The 18,012-nt window shown below is 44.3% G+C and overlaps 1 protein-coding gene across 1 annotated transcript in view; it reads right to left on the bottom strand.

The window, feature by feature from the left end:
- Nucleotides 1-278: 278 nt before the first annotated feature.
- MYO1D (myosin ID) overlaps nt 279-18,012 on the bottom strand; it is a gene marked incomplete at both ends in the record, with an annotated part of 51,438 nt that continues 33,704 nt past the window's right edge. Inside the window, 3 exons of the mRNA XM_009580708.1 lie at nt 279-476; nt 1,079-1,223; nt 2,343-2,566. Coding sequence (XP_009579003.1) covers nt 279-476; nt 1,079-1,223; nt 2,343-2,566 — 567 coding nt within the window. The remainder of the gene's footprint in view (nt 477-1,078; nt 1,224-2,342; nt 2,567-18,012) is intronic.

The raw sequence follows: 18,012 nt of genomic DNA, 5'->3' as shown, positions 1-18,012 counted from the left end.
AAAAAAAAAATGCAAGCACATTTTCCTAATTAGTTTTTTTAAACCTTCCAACCAATTTCACAAAAAAACCATTCTGCTATGAAAAAAGTCAGACCCAAACCAGTTACATGGAATCAAGTGAATTTATTCATGCCTCCAACATGAAGAGGCCACAGATGCCACTCAAACCAAGCACCCATTGGTGCAATAGGTTCAGAGTTATGTATCCATCAAAAAATCACTGACACTGAAACAGGACGGCTTTGAACTGCCATCTGTTAAAGCATCTCCAGGATTACCTCCTTGCCCTTGGGTTCCCAGGATTCCACCTCGACCACAAGAAGTTTCCCCACCCAGCCCATGTGTCCGCGGACCACGCACATGCCGGTTACCTTGCGGACGTGACAGGAGAAGAGAACGTTCATGTACTTGTCTTTCCGTTTCAGCTCATTGGCAACAGGGATGAAAGAGCCTGTGGTCTGAGGGTTATCTGGTTTCTGAAAGAGCAAAGACAGGCACATAACTCTTCTTGCTTACTGAAGAAAATAATTGCATTACGTCATGGCGGGCCAGAGAGGACTGCAGCTGCACCACCTCGTCTGAAGGTTTCCTCCAGTCTCTGCCTTGCTGAAGAGCGGCAGAGCATCTGGAGTTTTACATGCTTTCTGAAAAAAAGCCTTAACAAAACAAAATGCTTAAAGGAAGGACGGAGTAAAAGGAAGCAATGCAACTTGCCTAGAGAGAATTTCTTTGTTCTTTTGCATTTTATGCTATTTCTTAACATCCCATTATATCTAGAATTTTAGTTTTACATCGACTTCTTTCCCAGCTTTGGCCATTTGAAGAGCCAGCTGATGGCATTACTCATTATCTTTTAAAGCTGCTTGTCATGCTCAAGGTAGGCTTAGTATTCAGAAAAATCACCCCTAGTGCAGAAGAAGTCAAAGACTCTGAAACTATATAAACCCATTTACAGAGGAAATGGAAATTTCAAAGTACTTCTCCCTCCCAAGAACCCTATAGCCACTTTTTCAATTTTCCACCCTTTTAGCACCCTAAGCCCCACAGCCATTGCATCGATCACTTCACTTGTACTCACCAGTGCGATGTAATTCCCCTCCCATGCTCTTTGTAGGCCAATATCAGCTCTGTGACCCTTCAGCACTTCCATGGCAGCAACCTTGGCCCTCAGTTGAGGTAGGACTTCTGGTGGAACGCTCCGGATGAGTTCACCTGCTCTCCACCTGCCGCAAAACGCCTGAATCAGTTCCACAGTCTGGACTATGAGGACTCCTTCTGCCAGATCAGCACAACAAGGGCACCCCTAGACTATCAATGTCAGGGGAAAAGAAGTCCTTCCATTGCATTCATAAAGCTGGAAACATCAGTTATCATTTTAAAGTCACATATCATCTCTGACTCCTAACAAGTTCGGCTGGTATACTCCCCATCCCCTACCCCTACCGGCACATCTGTTTGCAATAAAGTTTTCGCAAGCCTATTTTTTGGCTCATTTAAAACATCATTCTCCTTTAATAGCTGAATTTGGCCCTACAGTTGAAACCTAACCAACTGTAACATGAAAGAGGGCAGGGTAGATCATCCATTACTCCACACCACACTCCAGCCTTCAGCAGCAACACCAGGTCTCCAAGATTAATGCTACGAAAAGATTTTTAGCAACTAAAATTTTGTAGTTATGATAACTGAGCTTACGCAGAAAGCAGGACTCTCTACCCATATAGGTTGTGGATGGCTTTCAAGAGACACCTGGGGAAAAAACCAAGGCTGACTTGATCTAGTGCTGGTGGTAATCCCCCTTCAAGCAGATGGCTGGACTGGAGATCTCTAGCGGCCCTATCCAGCCAACTTTTCTCTTGTTCAGTAACTTTCAGAATTTTTCACACTGGAATTGAAACTTCCTTGCCTACAACTTACCAGAGAAACAGTCACTAGCTTTTAGATATTAGGAGTAGTAATAAAAGTATAATATACCTCTTCTGCACATAGAATACAGGTGGATGGTAGAACATCGCTTATTCTATTGCAGAAAAGTACTGACTTACTATAAGAAGTCTTGACAAAGTCGAAAAGGTTCCTTTTCTCTCCCCTGTCTAACAGCAGCGGCTCTCTTCTTTTGAAACCAACCAGAAAGGGGCCAAGGAAGGAAATACAACATCCATCCTGACTAAATCTTTGAAACAGAATAATTATTTGCCTGGTCAAGGATACCAAAGCCACTGATTTCTTAATCTATCACGTCCAGTTCATGTTCTTCAGTCATTTTTCCAACTTTTATGGAACAAGCAGCAGCTGTTCACTCCTCTAGGTTAGACTGAAAAGACGTGAGGTTTTCTTTGTACCTATGGTAAATGGTCTGGAGAGCCTCTTCAAATCGGCGCAGCACTTTCGGCGGAGTGGGCCATTGCACATGCTTGCCATAGTCTTTCATTAGCCTCACGTTGTGAAAGCGTCGGGCAACCTCACGGATGTAGGCCTTCACTTTGTAGCGGCGGTAATACTTGAGTATCGTGAGGGCAGCCTTTGTCCTCTTATAGCGAAGGCGAGCCAAAGTGCCCCTCCAAACCTAAGAGTCAGTGGAGAAGACAGTTTTAGCAATAAAAAGCAGCATATTCTTTTTCTTTCTGTACTCCTTCTATACTGCTCAAATCCCTAAATATATTACTTTTATTTTAAAGGAAGTGACTTCTCTGTGCCAATCAAATCCAATTAAAACATCACTGAAAAAACCATTGTGTTTACCAGTGTATTGAGAAACAATTTTAACACTGATTAAACAAGATTGCTTTGAAAATAGATCGGGGAATATCTGTTCAGGTCATGTGCTGAAAAGCAAGCAAATACACCATACAAATGATGTCCTCCCAACTTGCCGGACGGGAGGCCAGCTCTGTCAGCACCACTGCGAGTCTTATCTGCGCCTGGAGAGCACCACAGGCAGGAAACACGCCACGTTCTGGACTTCTCCTTCCGACACCCCGTGCAAAGAGGCACTCTGGGACTTAGCGCAGGAAGACCCCTTGCAGCGCTGACGTGACTGTACGGTGCTACCAACTCCTAACTTGAAGACCCCAGGCACGACGAAGCGTGGCAGCGTGCAGCCGGGCTGGGCAGGTTGTGCTGTTCCTATCCTGTAACCAGAGAAATGCGTATTCACCTGAGCGCTCTCAAGCTGACATGCACGTCCCTGAGGGATTCGTCAACAGCTGTACTTTCCCTCTAATATAATCTGCCAAGATGAAGATTGTATTTTTGTTTCCTTGTAGAATTAAACTGGAAGGATAATGAGTCTCCTGCATACGAAGAGTGCTTCACTGCTCGCTACGGGCCCTGCCGGAGAGTTTATTTCCCTCTTGAGAAACATCCCATAGCACCATTGATGCATATCAAGCCTTCTATTTACAGAAGAATTAATTAATTACCTGAGGCAATTTCCAACATCATATTCGCTTTATGAAGCTGATGTCAAAGGTTCTCTTGACAGCTTTACTGACAATCCTGATAAATGGCTGAGAAAAACTATATGTAGCAAGCAGTATAGCAGATGTGAGGGGGTGTTCTTCTCTATACACTCAAAATTCAAAGAGGAAATAGAGCCTTTGGGTTCCAAACCCCTCAAAAGCAGAGGACTCTCTTCTTCCAACCTCTGTCAGAATAACCCCTCCTCATTCTTCTTTGGCCTCACTGTCCTTGCATGGGATATCTCCCGTTCACAACAGACACCATTCACATAACTCTGGCAGCATCTGGGGAGTTGCTGGAGCACCCACCACTGCACTGGTGCGTTCAATGCTCCGTAAAGCACATTCGTGTTCTAGCACGCCAGAACAGAGTCAAGGCCCTACACAATGCTGCCCAAACATCCAAGGTAAGGCTGAGCCAATCCATCCCTCAACTTGTATTTTATCGTGTCCAAATGACTGTAAGCCTACAACCTCCAACATTCTACTCCCAAGATAGAAACCGCTCCTCGAAACACTATGAAATCACCCTAAACCCTATTCTGTGGATCATTTAGCACGGTGAAGGCCAAACTGCAGCTGCTAAGTCCCATACGGCTGAGAAGCAGATGGAGCCCTGCTCACTCCTACACTGTACGTTGTATATTGTTGGTAGGAAGAGGAGGAGGGAAATGATCCTGGACAACAACGTGTAGAAAAATGAAGCAAAGTAAGCAACTAGGGGAACAACTCAGCACACGCAAGGTGACCGAAGGCAACGTGCTCCTTACCAGACCCCAGACCCCAGCCGCTGCCAGGAGCCATGCTCCTAAGGAGGGTGTGGGAACATCCTAAGGACCTGAGGGTGCTGGTTGACAGCCGGCTGAACATGAGCCGGCAGTGTGCCCAGGTGGCCAAGAAGGCCAACGGCATCCTGGCCTGTATCAGAACTAGTGTGGCCAGCAGGAGGAGGGAGGTGATCGTGCCCCTGTACTCGGCCCTGGTGAGGCCGCACCTCGAATCCTGTGTTCAGTTTTGGGCCCCTCACTACAAGAAGGACACTGAGGTGCTGGAGCGTGTCCAGAGAAGGGCAACGAAGCTGGTGAAGGGCCTGGAGCACAAGTCTGATGAGGAGCGGCTGAGGGAACTGGGGCTGTTTAGCCTGGAGAAGAGGAGGCTGAGGGGAGACCTCATCGTGCTCTACAACTACCTGGAAGGAGGTTGTAGCGAGGTGGGGGTTGGTCTCTTCTCCCAAGTAACCAGCGATAGGACGAGAGGAAATGGCCTCAAGTTGCACCAGGGGAGGTTTAGACTGGACATTAGGAAAAACTTCTTTCCTGAAAGAGTGGTCAGGCCTTGGAACAGGCTGCCCAGGGAAGTGGTGGAGTCCCCATCCCTGGAGGTATTTAAAAGACGTGTAGATGAGGCGCTTAGGGACATGGTTTAGTGGGCATGGTGGTGTTGGGTTGACGGTTGGACTCGATGATCTTAAAGGTCTTTTCCAACCTTAATGATTCTATGATTCTAAGATTCTATAATAGAGACTATTTCAGCGGCTGAGGGGAAGAGCTGGGGAAGCGAGGCAGGACACGGGACAGCAACAGGAAAGGTAAGAGCAGGAAGCACAAAAAGCAGTCCCTGTAACCATGGTAGAAAATCAGCACTGCTGTACTGACCAGACACACAAAACCGGCAGGAAGACAAAGCGCGAGTTAAAGGGTAAACAGTGGACTGGTACCGAAAATCTCAACACTGCATGCATATAAAAGAATATATAACATTTTCCTTATTTATTCTTTGAAATCATTAGGCAGATTGAGGGAAAGCAGCATTCTCTGCATCACATATGCTGCTCTTAGCAATCACTTTTAGTGCACTTGGTTATAATTGTAGTTCTAGTTCTAGATAACCTGCATATCACAAAGAGATACAAGAACATTGCCGTGTAAAGGGCATCAGGGCTCCTGAGAAGCTCAGGGCTTCCTGAAGCCACAAGCTAAAACCAACTTGCACAGGGCCTGGATATCACCCGAAGTGTGTAAGGCTGATTTAAACCTAGCATTTCCATGTCTGAGGGCACATCAGATTCAGAAACCGTATGAATTTGACAGAATCAGCAACTAGGATAAAATAATTGAGCGTCTAAAGAAGTAGTTTGTGCCCTATTTTTAAAGAGAAGTGAAGAAGACTTGGATTGCTTGAGATTTTTAAACATAGACTGAAGTGTCACAAAATGTACCTGCAAGGAATGTATGGACAGTAAACAAGGTAAGCTGGGTAAAAACCTACTGCCAACTTCTCATTTTTTAATTTAATAAGAATAGAAATGAGGAACAAAAGGTTCCAGGTCGCAGCTAAACAGCCTTCTGAACGTTGTAAAGGATCTCAAGACATGAACAGTAAATTTGTGTAAGCTGCTAAAGACTTTGTAGAGCTTCATTTCTGTCAGTTTTTCCCGAAAACATTTTGAATTGTTTTTAGATACAGAACAAGGTCTTGATTTTGCTTCCTTATGGTTGAAGTAGGCATGCTCTTGAGGAAAGTCTCTTGCTGTGGTTATTTTTCACACCAGTCAGACATCCGTGGAACAAAGGCGCTGTAACAGATTGCCTCGGTGTTGTATCAGCTGCATCGCTGCAGAAATTGGCTTCACAGCAAGAAGTGCCACAATTGCTACAAACGCTAGCCTTCCAAATCCAATTACCCAGCCGAGGCATGCCCCTTGGCTACACACAAGCAGTAAACTATTAATGAAAAGCATGTCCTCAAATCAAGTTGTCATAACTGGATAACCTCACTCCTAGTAAGAACCTTCCTAATAGCCACAATGGCAGCTCCTCCCAAACCTAAGGAGAAAGTCAAAGATACGAACAAACTTCTCTCAGGGAATGGGGTACAAATATTTTTAAAATTAATTGTTTTTCTGGCTTGGTGTTCTTGTTTTCAACCCCAGGGCTCATTTCTGCTTAAAGCAGTCCATCAGTAACGTTGAACTGCCAAGGCAAGCTGACTGCCCGATGGTCTAGCAGTCTCTTCCAGAAACATGGACCGTTCAAACCTACAAACAAGAGGAGACTGTCAAAGCTCCTTGTTCAGCAGCCACTTTGTGTGCTCTGCATTGTGTAGTGGTGAGCAATGGGTCAGAACCACACACAAGACAAATGAGGGTGCCGGAGTGTTTCCTACCAACACACACCTTTCTCAGACTTGAATACTGGAGAGCACTACCTCTCTCAATGTACCTTTCCAATCCTTCCCCCCACCTCCAATTCATAACTCAAGAACATTAAGCACTGTAAAATGAAATAAAAAAATCAAATTTCCAGAGCTAAGTTTATCATGGCATTTAACATATGTTGCAAAAGCTACTTTTGTGTTATATGCTGGAGGACAATGGTAGAGCCATGGCCAAATACAGGAGACCAGCATACCAAAAACCCTACAGAAAGAAGATCTGTGTATCCAGGATTCTCCTCCTTTCTTTCGGCCCTCTGTACCCAAGATACCATCCAAGTCATTTTCACACATAGTCCAGAAAGGATTCAACAGCTCACATGCCTCACCTTTCTGAAACTCGACAACCAGTGAGCAGCTTTCAGCTTGAACTTAAATCAAAGCTACACACCAGCAAGCTGGTAGCTTCAGTACTTGCATTTAGCAAATCTTGCAAGGATAGAGTAAACAAGCCCGAGAATCGCAGTGCCCCGTATCATTCCTCCTACAGGCAAGAAAAAAACGATACTTCCTTTGCCACCTTTCTGTGGCTTTCACTTCTGGTTAACCTGGCTTCCCATAGAAATGAGACTAAAGATAACCCTGTCTCCGCCTGACCTCTTGAGATTGCCCTGGCATCTTCTGACTCTCTAGCCAGCTTCAACCAAATCTGACGGAGGAACAGAAGACTCAAAGAGGCAGGTCCATACATCTTTCAGGAAAAATCAACAGCAGGGTAGAGAGAGATTCAAATTAGAGTGACATTGCTGGAAACACTTCAGAATGAGCTCAAGAGCCATCTGCCTTCTTTGATGTCCAAATCCCAACCAGCACAGGCGAAGCTTCTAGCCAGGCACAGCCACATGAGACTGCGTGCCGAGCCAAACAGGTAGAGGGTACCATAAGGATCTGGCAGTATTTCAGGGGGATGAGAAGGTGGAGATGTGTGCAGGACACAAGGGAAGGAGTGGAAGGTATGACGAGGAAGACTGGAGAGTGCTGGCAGTGAAGCGGTCACAAGAAGAAAACTGATTGTCATCATTGTGGGGTGTCAGCAGCGTAGGACAAACCCACAGGAAGCCAGGCTCGCAGAAAAGCTTGTTCAATGACAATTTTTGAAGTGACACAGTGAAGAGCAGACTCCAAAGCAATCGATTTTGTCATCAATTAGCGCAGCGCCTAGTGACCAAGCAAGAGGAAGAGACATCGTGCAGGACACGCTATGGAATAGATTCTCCTCTACAAGAAGACCTGCCCAAGGAGACAAGGCAGGGCAGGGTATAGGAAGGGGAATAACCAGCAGCATGTGTGGGCTCCACTATGCGTGTACGCAGTGAAGGGGACCATGAGCAAATCCAGGACTCAAGAGCAGAGACTTATAACTATGGTTATGTTGAAAATGGAAAGAAAAGGAGTGTTCGGGCTTTTTAAGCAAAACAAACAAATGACATTCCCCCCATCCAGTCCCCACCCATGGTCTCTCCTCATCTCTTTCAATACCTCTGCCTTCTCCTCTATGCTTTGTCCTCCCAAAGGTCAGGTGGAGAAAAATTAAGAGGGCAAGTGAAATTACGACTAAAGGGCTAGGAGGATGGATAGAGAAAAAGGAAAAGTTTGGAAAACAAAGTCTGAACAACACAAGAAATTCAGTCAAAATTCCTGAATATTAGAAAACGTATATAATTCTATGGTTGGTTCCAGTGAAAAGAGTTCCTTGCTGTTCCTTTACCACAGTCCCTTTTACTCCTTCAGTTATGGCCAGCGAGGTGGAAGTGACCACTGGGACCATGAAAAGCTCCAGACCAAAAGAGACCCTCCCGCGCAGCTCTGGGTGCTCAGTGATCCCATCGGGGGTCCCCCTCCTCCCAGTGCGGCAGCTGCTTTGGCAGCTTCTGAAACTGGGACTTGCAGAAAGAGAAATAGAGCATTCATCCAATCCAAGAGCCATACCTTATCTTATGGGAAGTACTGATATCTTTTCTGAAGTATGTTTGATTCACGTCTTTTTGATTAAAATTTAATAAATTAAAATTCAAATGAATGGAAAAGGAGATCTGGACATGCCTTTAGAATCAGCTTAAAAACCTCAGTGACCTTCTAGCAAAGTTTCTAATATTGAAGAAACCTAACACAGATGAAGTCTATCACCTTAGCAGGATATAAATCCTACATACCAATCTACGCATTATAGGCTCATTTGCAGACTGCAGTCTGCTTCCAAGATCAGAATTTTCCATTAAAGAAAGGGGGGAAAAAAAAAGGAAGGAGGAAAGGAAAACAATCAAACGGGCCCTGCAGAGCAGAGGGAAAACCAGCAGACCAGACAGGGTGGGCCTGAGATCGCCTCGCCTGTAGTTTTTCTATGGAAAAAGGGATAATCTAGATTTGACCTAGATGCTGCAATCTCTGCAAATGTAGAGGAAAACCCACACAGCACGCAATCTAAACATATGAGCAAGCAAACAAATGCCGAGAATTCAGCCAACAAACCGAGCTTGTCTGAATTAAACCATCAGTGTTATATTTTTGAGCGGTTCTGCAACTAACCAAACCTTGGAAAACTATTTCATGCTTGCTGTAACACAGCACACCTCCTCGCACCAGGCCTCCTCCGCACTAGCCTGAACTGTTTCGTGATCAGTATTTCATGCTGCCCTAGCACAAGCTGCCCTGCAGGCATCCAAACTGAAAAGAATAAAACAAAACCTAGCTCGAAATTCACACAGGCTTGAACCTTCCTGCACAGCTTTAAAGGCTCTCAAACAGGAAAGGTTATTAAATATTTAAGTCAATAGTGCAGCGCAGAAGCTGCGTGCAGTTCTGCCACAGGGTCCTCTGAGGCACTGCAGTTTGAGTAAATGCTCAAATCTGAAGCAAGCTTTAATTATACTATTCCTGATTGCTTTTGAAAGGAGTCATCTCCTTGCAGAGCACAGATATGATGGAGTGGCTAATATTCACAAGCAGCACCCACCGGGTACTTGCACACACCACAATTTGTGATCTGCGTTTTCCCAATTCAGGTGAATTCAGATCCCATAGAAGGTTTGAGGCAAATGATTTTAAATCAAAGCCTCCCCATTCTAATAGATCACATTACAGAGCATATAAACAGCGAGTGGGAAGAGCTGCTTAATTTACTAAATGCTATTTTCTCTTTTCACATGAGTCAGCTGAACAATGTTCATTCTATTGCTCTGCTTAATAGAAACAATATTCCACGAGCCAGGAAAGAGAGAAGGGTCCCACTCGGAGATTAATTAGATTGTACTAACAAGACCGTGTCCAAGAATAAACATAAAAATTATCAAAGGAACAGTGTTTATAAGCAAGTCGCACACATGAGACTTGTGCTGGATGCAGAGCCGTAACAGAGCTGGTCTGGGTTTCTCCTGCAGCTCGTCCTGCTGCCCTGCAACGGCTGCAGCAAATGTCATGCTGCTGCACCCGTCTTCCCTCGAGGCCAAGCCTGAGCTGCTGCTGCTGCAGTTCAGCCTGAAAGCCTCAAGAAAGCTCTTTGCCATCCTACTCCTAAGGAGCTGCCAGGTCCATTCGGTGCCCTTAGCAGTGCCCTACTGGCAGTGCCCCGCTGTCCTGACAAAGGGCACCCTATCACTCCATCCCGGTTCCACTCTCCAGAATTTCCTGCCTTTGGCAGTGACCAGGGAAGGAAGATGTTGGGAGAAAGGAGGTAAGTTTATATGAACAGATGAAGAGAACTGCCAAAGCTCCTGTATTAAGGAAGCAGAGAAGTTTGCAATCACCAGAACAAGGCTGCTGCCATTAGAAGGCAGGAACCTTCTCTCATCCTGTGAAAATTCAAGGTAGAGTTTTTCTTGCTGAAGGTATCAAAATACAGGTCATTTCATGATCTTCAATGTTTTATTGCTGGTAAAGACTGCCAGGACAACCAGAAGCACAGAACAATCTCCAAACATGGAGACATTAAATAAGGTAGGACACTCCTCTGTGAGAAAAGAGGACCGAGAGGGGATGGGACAGACGTTCACAGAGTCCTGAGCAAAGTCCTGCCTTGTCAGTACAGGAATGAGTGGGTATCAAGTGAAGCTGGCCCAAAGAAAGCAAGATCTCTCCGTGCAGTGCTTAGCTGAGCTTGCCAAAGGCGGCTACAAAACATAAAAGCTGGTGGCGTGTGTTTGAGGACAAGTTCAGGGAAAAGAAATCCAGCAGGTGTTGAATAAAAAACTCATGCCCAGCTCAGGTCATGCCAAGTCCAGACGTCTGAAGGAAAAGTGTTAAGGAGAGGCACGACGCACACTTGCCCTGCTGCTGTCCTCCCAAGGCATCTCTTGGAGACATGACCGTGGTCCCGACGGACCTTCAGTCTGACACGGCACAGCAGCTGCTACAGTTTAAAACCTACATCTATTTAGTGAAGCGGCTGAGGATTAAGCTCTATCTACATTTCTGAAGTTGTGACAGCAACGTTCTGCCTTTCTAGGACAGAGAGCACATACAGGGAAAATACAGCCATGCAAAGACCTAGAAAATGTTACTTACCTTTGTCTAAAGGACACAAATACCAATAAAACAATTTCTGCTAGGGAGGACAGTTTTAATCATGGAGGGAAAAAAAAATCCAGAAATATTTCAGCAAACACAGATTAATCACTATACGCTTATTTTTGCCCCAAAGCCGCATAACCAGTGTGAGTACCTCTCGCTACCCATCCCCATGAAAGAGGAGTGGCAAACTCCCTCAAAGGGACTGTGATTTATACTGCACTGTCCTGTTGGGAAAGAAGATATGCACAGAAATTGTCTGTGCATCTCTACCTTATTATAGGCACAGTTCACGTGATCCTGGTATTTTTACTATGATGTTAAATTAAGATCTTTTCCAAGTTAAGGCTGCTGAATGCTATTGTGCTTGCTTTAGTGTACACCACACTGGCAGTATTTTTACAGTTCAAACAAGACTTTAAGACATCTCGAGGTGCAGTAGATCAGTATCTTTTCAAAAAGAAAAGCTCAGGCACAACAAAAAAATAATTCTCTTCCATGCAAACAACAAGGAAGCATCAGTAGCAATGGTTGCAGAATCTGGTCTTCCCAATTTGTCAGTGATACACATGAATGAGCATGAAAAAAAAAACCACCCCAAACCATGAAAGGACAGAGTTAGAACCTGAAATACTCAATTTACAAGATCAGAACTACAAAAAGTTTGCTTAACAAACAAGGGACTGCAGAGATGTTTGCTGAAAGAAGCCCATTCAAGAGGGGGAAAAAAGCCACATTTGAGACTGCGATTTCCAGACGGACACGGGGACGCAGCATTCCTCAATTCCTCTGATCCATTAGGGAAATCAATTTACATTCTTTTTCAAGTCCTTCCGACAGGCTCTGCAAACTGAAATCAAGTAAAGCAAAACCTGAACAAGCAGGATGGAGCAAGCAGTGGGCAGCACTAACACCTAACTGCAGGCTCTGCAGCTGGCTTTGCAGTCGTCATTTATGAGAATTTACAAGCAGTGCTGCAAAAAGCAGAAGACCAAGATGAAGCGTTTACAGAATCGGGCAATTACCTGCTCTGCTGCTGGACGCTTTGCTTCTGACTGGGCTTACTGAAGTCCTTCATGCACTCACCAAAGCACAAACATATTCTCTGTGATGCTGGCAACAGGCTTGGGGAAGAGTTTGGGGGGTTTTTTTGTTATTGTTTTTCCCCACATGCATGGGAGTTAACAAACCAAGTTTTAAGGTGACTTTAACAGCCAAGAAACTCAAGGTCTCAAAGCTGGAACACAAGAGTCCTGAATAGGCAGTTCCTGTGCTACCTACATATTGCTGGACCATATTTAAAAATAGTGATGCACATACACAGTATCCTCTCTCCTCCTCCCTTGCTCAAGAATAAATGGGTATTTAGAACATGTTTTCACAGCATTTCCTGGAGGAGGGAAAAGATAATAAGCAAGTATTCAGGTGCCCCACTGCACCTGCTACTGAAAGGGTAGGATCCAATTCTCCCTGCTTTGCTTTCCCCCACAGGCATGTCCCTGACTCTCCTTTTTACCAGCATGAATGTTCTGAAGGAAGGCGAGCTGGTTGTGCAGCTAAACTGGCAGAAAATAGCCTCTTCTCTCTCTTTTTTTTTTTTTTTTTTTTTTGTAAGAGGTGGGTTTTTGTTGTTCTGGTATTTTTTGGGGGTGGGGGTTTTTTTGATTTTGAGATGCCTCAATGCATTCACTGGAAGCAGACAAGTGATGTTACTAGCACAAGGGAGGCAAGCAGCACGGGAGAAGCAGTCGGATCAGCCTGCTAAGAGATCAGCTTGGCCATACCGGCAAGTGGCACTGTCAACACAGCGGATACATCCAATTCTTCATTTTACGTGGTCCTTCACAGCACCCACATGCTGCTCCTTTGGAAGGAGCCACAGCATCTCCTTTCACAGCTTCTCCCTGCCAAAGCCTCTCAAGATCAAAGCCTCAGTTCACGGTACAAATCCACATGTAATTATATACCTATTTCCACTTATATTCAAAACTTCACAGATTCCCTCAAGATGGTAAACGCCTTGAGTCCGGATGGCAAATGAGTTGCATCACCTTTTATTTGGGTCACTGAACCGAAGCCCTCATCAGATTACTACTGCCCATCCATAATCTGACATGAAAACGCCGCCTTTGTCAGAATGAAAGCTTCCCTTTGTGGTTAATGCTCCCCAGCGCACCGTGCTTCAAGAACTCATGGGGATGGAGAAGAAAGGGAAGGTGAAACATTAAATATGACAAGTCAGCCACGGTTCTCTTTTTCTGCTCTTCCCCGCCGGGTTTTGGGAACGTTGCCATGGTGATTGCAGCTGCGGGGCTGCGAGCGACAGCTCTCCGGAGAGCAGCCTCTGCAAACCCCAGCGCCCGCGGCGAAAGGCACACTGCCGGAGGACGGGCTCAGAGGGGCCGCTCAGCCGTGCCACGAGGATGCGTTAGGATGCCCACGGCATGCACCGGGGCCAGCGCTGCCTCCTTCCAGCTGCACTGACCTCCTGGGCTTGGAGGGCTTCTGTGCACAAGGATTTTTGTCCAAGGAGGCGCTGGGCTGCAATGCAAGGACAATTCTTGCTTCCTCTGCATTAGGCAGTAAAGATTTAGTGAAGCGATTACCATACGCAGCTGTACTGGTCTGATAAAATTACACTGAAATAGTGCACTAAATTATATTGACAAGATACATCATCTTTGCATACCGCACGTGCTGGCTGGCTGGGCTTTTTTTCTTGAACAAAGCACTATTCTGCAAAGCTAATGAATATGTGGGAATGCTTCCAAGGGCAAAAAAAGCAACGGGGTTTTATGGCAGCTTTTTTTAATTTTATTTTTTATTTTTATTATTAACATTAGAGTGCTTCATTTGCATTCATGAAGACAATCATATAGATGGCAAGACCACAAGTATAGTAAATAAACTCAAATACACCGCATAAAAAGCAGTGATGTTCTCAGCTGGTGCTTCTAAAATGACCATTCGAGTTGACTCCGACAGCAATGTCTCCACCACCATATGGGCTCTCTAATACCGGACAGCTCTCACTTGCTAAATTCTCCTGGAGCCAGCAAGTTGCCACGGTTAAATCACATCACATCTGCTTACTGACTTGGTCTGGTCTGAAGTAAAATCTCAGCTTGGAATCCCACTAACATTTTCTCACAGAAGAAAAAGGAACATTGGAAAATAAAGTGAAAGGAGAAGACATCCAGGAGACGTGGAATAAAAGGAAGTAAAATTATCTCCTTAAACTGGAAGTCAGTTTTAATTCAATTTAACCAAACTCATATGAAGCAAATTCTTATCGTGGCTAAACAAAGGAACCAGCCTTATTTTAAGGGTTAAGGGTTACTCCCACAACAAAGCTCTTAAGATATTTACTGACTCTCTTTTTGAAAGTCTTGTGATTTGTATGAGAGTAATACACCATATAATATATATCATTAGAAATGAAGACGTACATTTAAAACTGCCAAGAAACAGAACTGCTATATGCATTACATGCAGATCTTTCTTTCATTTAAAAGCATTCCTGTGCAAAGAGAAACGTTATTGAACCTCAGCCTGTGATCGGCTGCTTTTAAGGCTACGCCTTATATTTTCCCTCAGTTTTTATCACACAAGCGCCTATTGTCACACCACCACATTTTATCTCCAGTTGTCTTTTCCTTTTCCTAAATTCAAATTTGAGGAGCTCCAATGCAACAGAAGGCTCAATTATTTTTTTAAAATCAAGTTAATCTCTCTCTTTCCTTTTAGACATAACCTTGTGACTCTCAGAAGTATCACAGATTGCCTTACTCGGCCTTTGATTCTTACAGGCAAAACTAAAGTAAGGAAAATGCAGCAAGAATTACATTGCAAGAATTACTCACAAAAACATGTGAGTTTTTCATGAACAATTGAAAGCAAGTTGAGAACAGAAATTAAGAGACAGGCAAAATCGCCTTGATGTTTTCAGAGTATAGAGAAGGCCTCTTCAGATCCTTACTCTGATTTTATTTTTTGCTGTGTTGATTGTTCCTTTTTCAGCGCTGCCAATCTCCAACTGCCCCATCTACTGGCAGCAGAGCACGGCTGGTGCGTGAACACAGGAGTGATCTGATACATAGCTGAGAGTGAGATCCAACAGCAAGACAAGAGAAATACAGAAAATGGGAGAAAAATTCAAACATTTTCCAGCCAGATTTAACTCTGTACAACATACCTAATTACACACCTATAGACATCAACCCAACTCCTGCTCTTTTGTTGACGAGCTGTTTAGTAAGCATTTAGATTCATTAGTGTTTCTTGTCTTTAGTTGCAAGTTCCAGGACTCTAAAAAGCTCCTCTCCATCACTTTGCAAGCACTTTAGAGCCTGGTTGAAGAACATCCAGTAAGTATAAACAGAGATACAGGTGAACCACAGCGGGGTTAAGCTATAGAAAAGGAGCTCTGGCCATCCAGTTTTCTTCATCCAGTCTTCAGTAGCTTGAGCACTTGAGAAGCAGCTTGTCTTTTCCCCACAAACCTTTTATTAGGTAAATTAGAATCTCACTAAAGATTTCTCAGGGAGAAATAATAAAAAGATGACTCCACTTTTCAATACTATTGTGCAGAAGAGAAAGACATCTCCACGTAGACTTACATTAGTCCCTCTCCACTCCAGGGAGAGGAGAAAATAGGGGAGGAAGGTTGGTGAAGCCATAGGACAACATGCACCGGCAATTTAACTTTTGTCACTTTTGCTGATTGTCACAATAAGAGAAGCCCCAAAAGCACTATAGTTATTCTATATATAATCCAGCACGCCTGATGCCACACAAAACCATTATAGCAAAATCCCTCACAGAGCCAGAGTTGATCCATTATTCCTAACTTACCTTCTAGAGGCAAAAAAATCTTTAGCCCTGCTCTCCTCTAAGGTTGTTGAGCCCAGTCCAGAACACAGCCCAGACTATATGATTCTGAAGTTTCCATCTAAAGAAAAGGCCAGTAAACTCACAAAAACTGACACGTTGCTGTCAAAATTGTGCCTCACACTGTTCGGTGGATTTTATCTGAAGGAAGAGCTTCAGCGCTCACCTTGCAGTGAGACATCATCTGTTTCCACACCACAGACAGGCTGGGTCTTTTAAATTGTTCTTCAGTAACTGCACCTTTCAATTTCAAAAAAGGTCACCTCTCAATTCCTCAGACATTTAATATGAAAACTGGGGTCATCTGGGAGCAAGGTGTCCCCCCTGCAGCTTTATTCAACAAGGAACTCATTAGCTTGCCTCATACCACTATGGGAAGAAAGGAGATTCCAAATTAATGGCATGACCCAGTGAACTCGCTGAATGCACCAAATAAGACCGATGTGCTTAGAAAAGTGGCTGCAGACAGGGGAACTCCTCCCGAGAAACCAGAGCGAGCACGGTGGAAGTGCAACTAATAATCCAGAAGAACATTAACAGAGGTGTATGAGAGGGGCCCCACAGATCAGCCCCGTTTCACTCCAAAAGAATAAGCCAGAATATGCTTTTGGAAAAGTATGCTGCCATTTCCAGGGAAGACACCTGGAAGAAGATGAGTAGTTGAAGAAAGCTGCTGTGAAGCTCATCAGCAGGGCAAGCAGAACACTAAAAAAAATGGAAAGAAAATGCTGAACCACAAAGCTCAGAAACAGGCAGGTCCTGCATCCTTTAAGCAGCCTGAGCTTTCCATTTCCAGAAAAACTAATCACATTATATATATACACACAAAACTTACAAAATTCCTTACTAAAGATAAACCATGCAATCTGGCACAACAAATACCAACAGAGGTGCAACCCTGGACTTGACACTTTCTCCTTCCATACTAGTCAAAACTGGTTTGCTTTCCAGAAAGGGAAGCAGATCAAACGCATTGTAAACACAAGAAATGTGAGTGTTTCACAAAACTACTAAAGCTTGCAGTGGATAACTTCTCCTTCAGGGTCTTACTCTTCCAAAAGAGATTCAGTCCAACAGGTTTAGAAAGTTTGTGCAAACTTAGGTTAATTGCATAGCTTTAGAGCAGGCTTTTTCTCTGTGAAGTTTTTATACCCATCTGTCAGCAGTTTCTATTTCTGTCGGGCAAAAAGGTTTTCACAAGTTCTGTTGTTTCCTGAATTCCAAGAATGACAAAGGAAAAATGCGTTTTAATAAATAGGCTAAAAATCTTGAACTAGTCAACAACCCCTGTCAGTTAGGACAAAGAGAGTTCCACCATTCCTGTGGCTGTGAAAGTCAGAAGTTGTTGCTCTTTTGCCAGACAGATCACATTCATACAGAACACAGTTTTCAGCAAGTACTAAAAGCAGCTCTTGTATTTTTTCCCCTCTGGTGTATGTTGCTTTTGAGGTTACAAAACCAGCTGCTATTGTGTTGTTGTGGCCCCAAAAAGCACCTAAATGATTTAGGAGCTAGCCAAGTCATAACAAACTCCCATGGCTTAGAAGAGTACCTTCGTAAGCAAAGTCTGAGAATGTGTTTGCCCTGAAGTCACAGAATGCAAAATTATTTATCCTAAGGGTAAAACCAGAAAGATCTCGAGCTCAAATCCCATGTTCAGAGAGGAAAGACAAGTGCACAGGTCGTGTTGCACAGTGCCTTAGGTGTCTTACCCTTTTGTAATGCTAAGGACCTTCTATTTTCTGTTCTGTCTTTCCCTCTGTTTCACCCAAGCTACTGGGGCAGTGTTTTCCAGAGCCTCTGCAGCAGTGTTTGCCCTTGTTCCTGTGCTGTAACTCTGCTAGGCTTGCACCTGCAAACCCCAACATTGCATGTTATAGCAGGTTCTTACGGGAAGTGATTGCCACTAGTGTGCACATCACCCCTTCTTTCTGTACCCCTCGGC

Source organism: Fulmarus glacialis, unplaced genomic scaffold, assembly GCF_000690835.1.
Source record: "Fulmarus glacialis isolate BGI_N327 unplaced genomic scaffold, ASM69083v1 scaffold21186, whole genome shotgun sequence".
Classification (NCBI taxonomy): Eukaryota; Metazoa; Chordata; class Aves; order Procellariiformes; family Procellariidae; genus Fulmarus; species Fulmarus glacialis.
The sequence above is the reverse complement of the archived record's forward strand: the minus strand, read 5'-3'. Positions and strand labels throughout refer to the sequence as shown.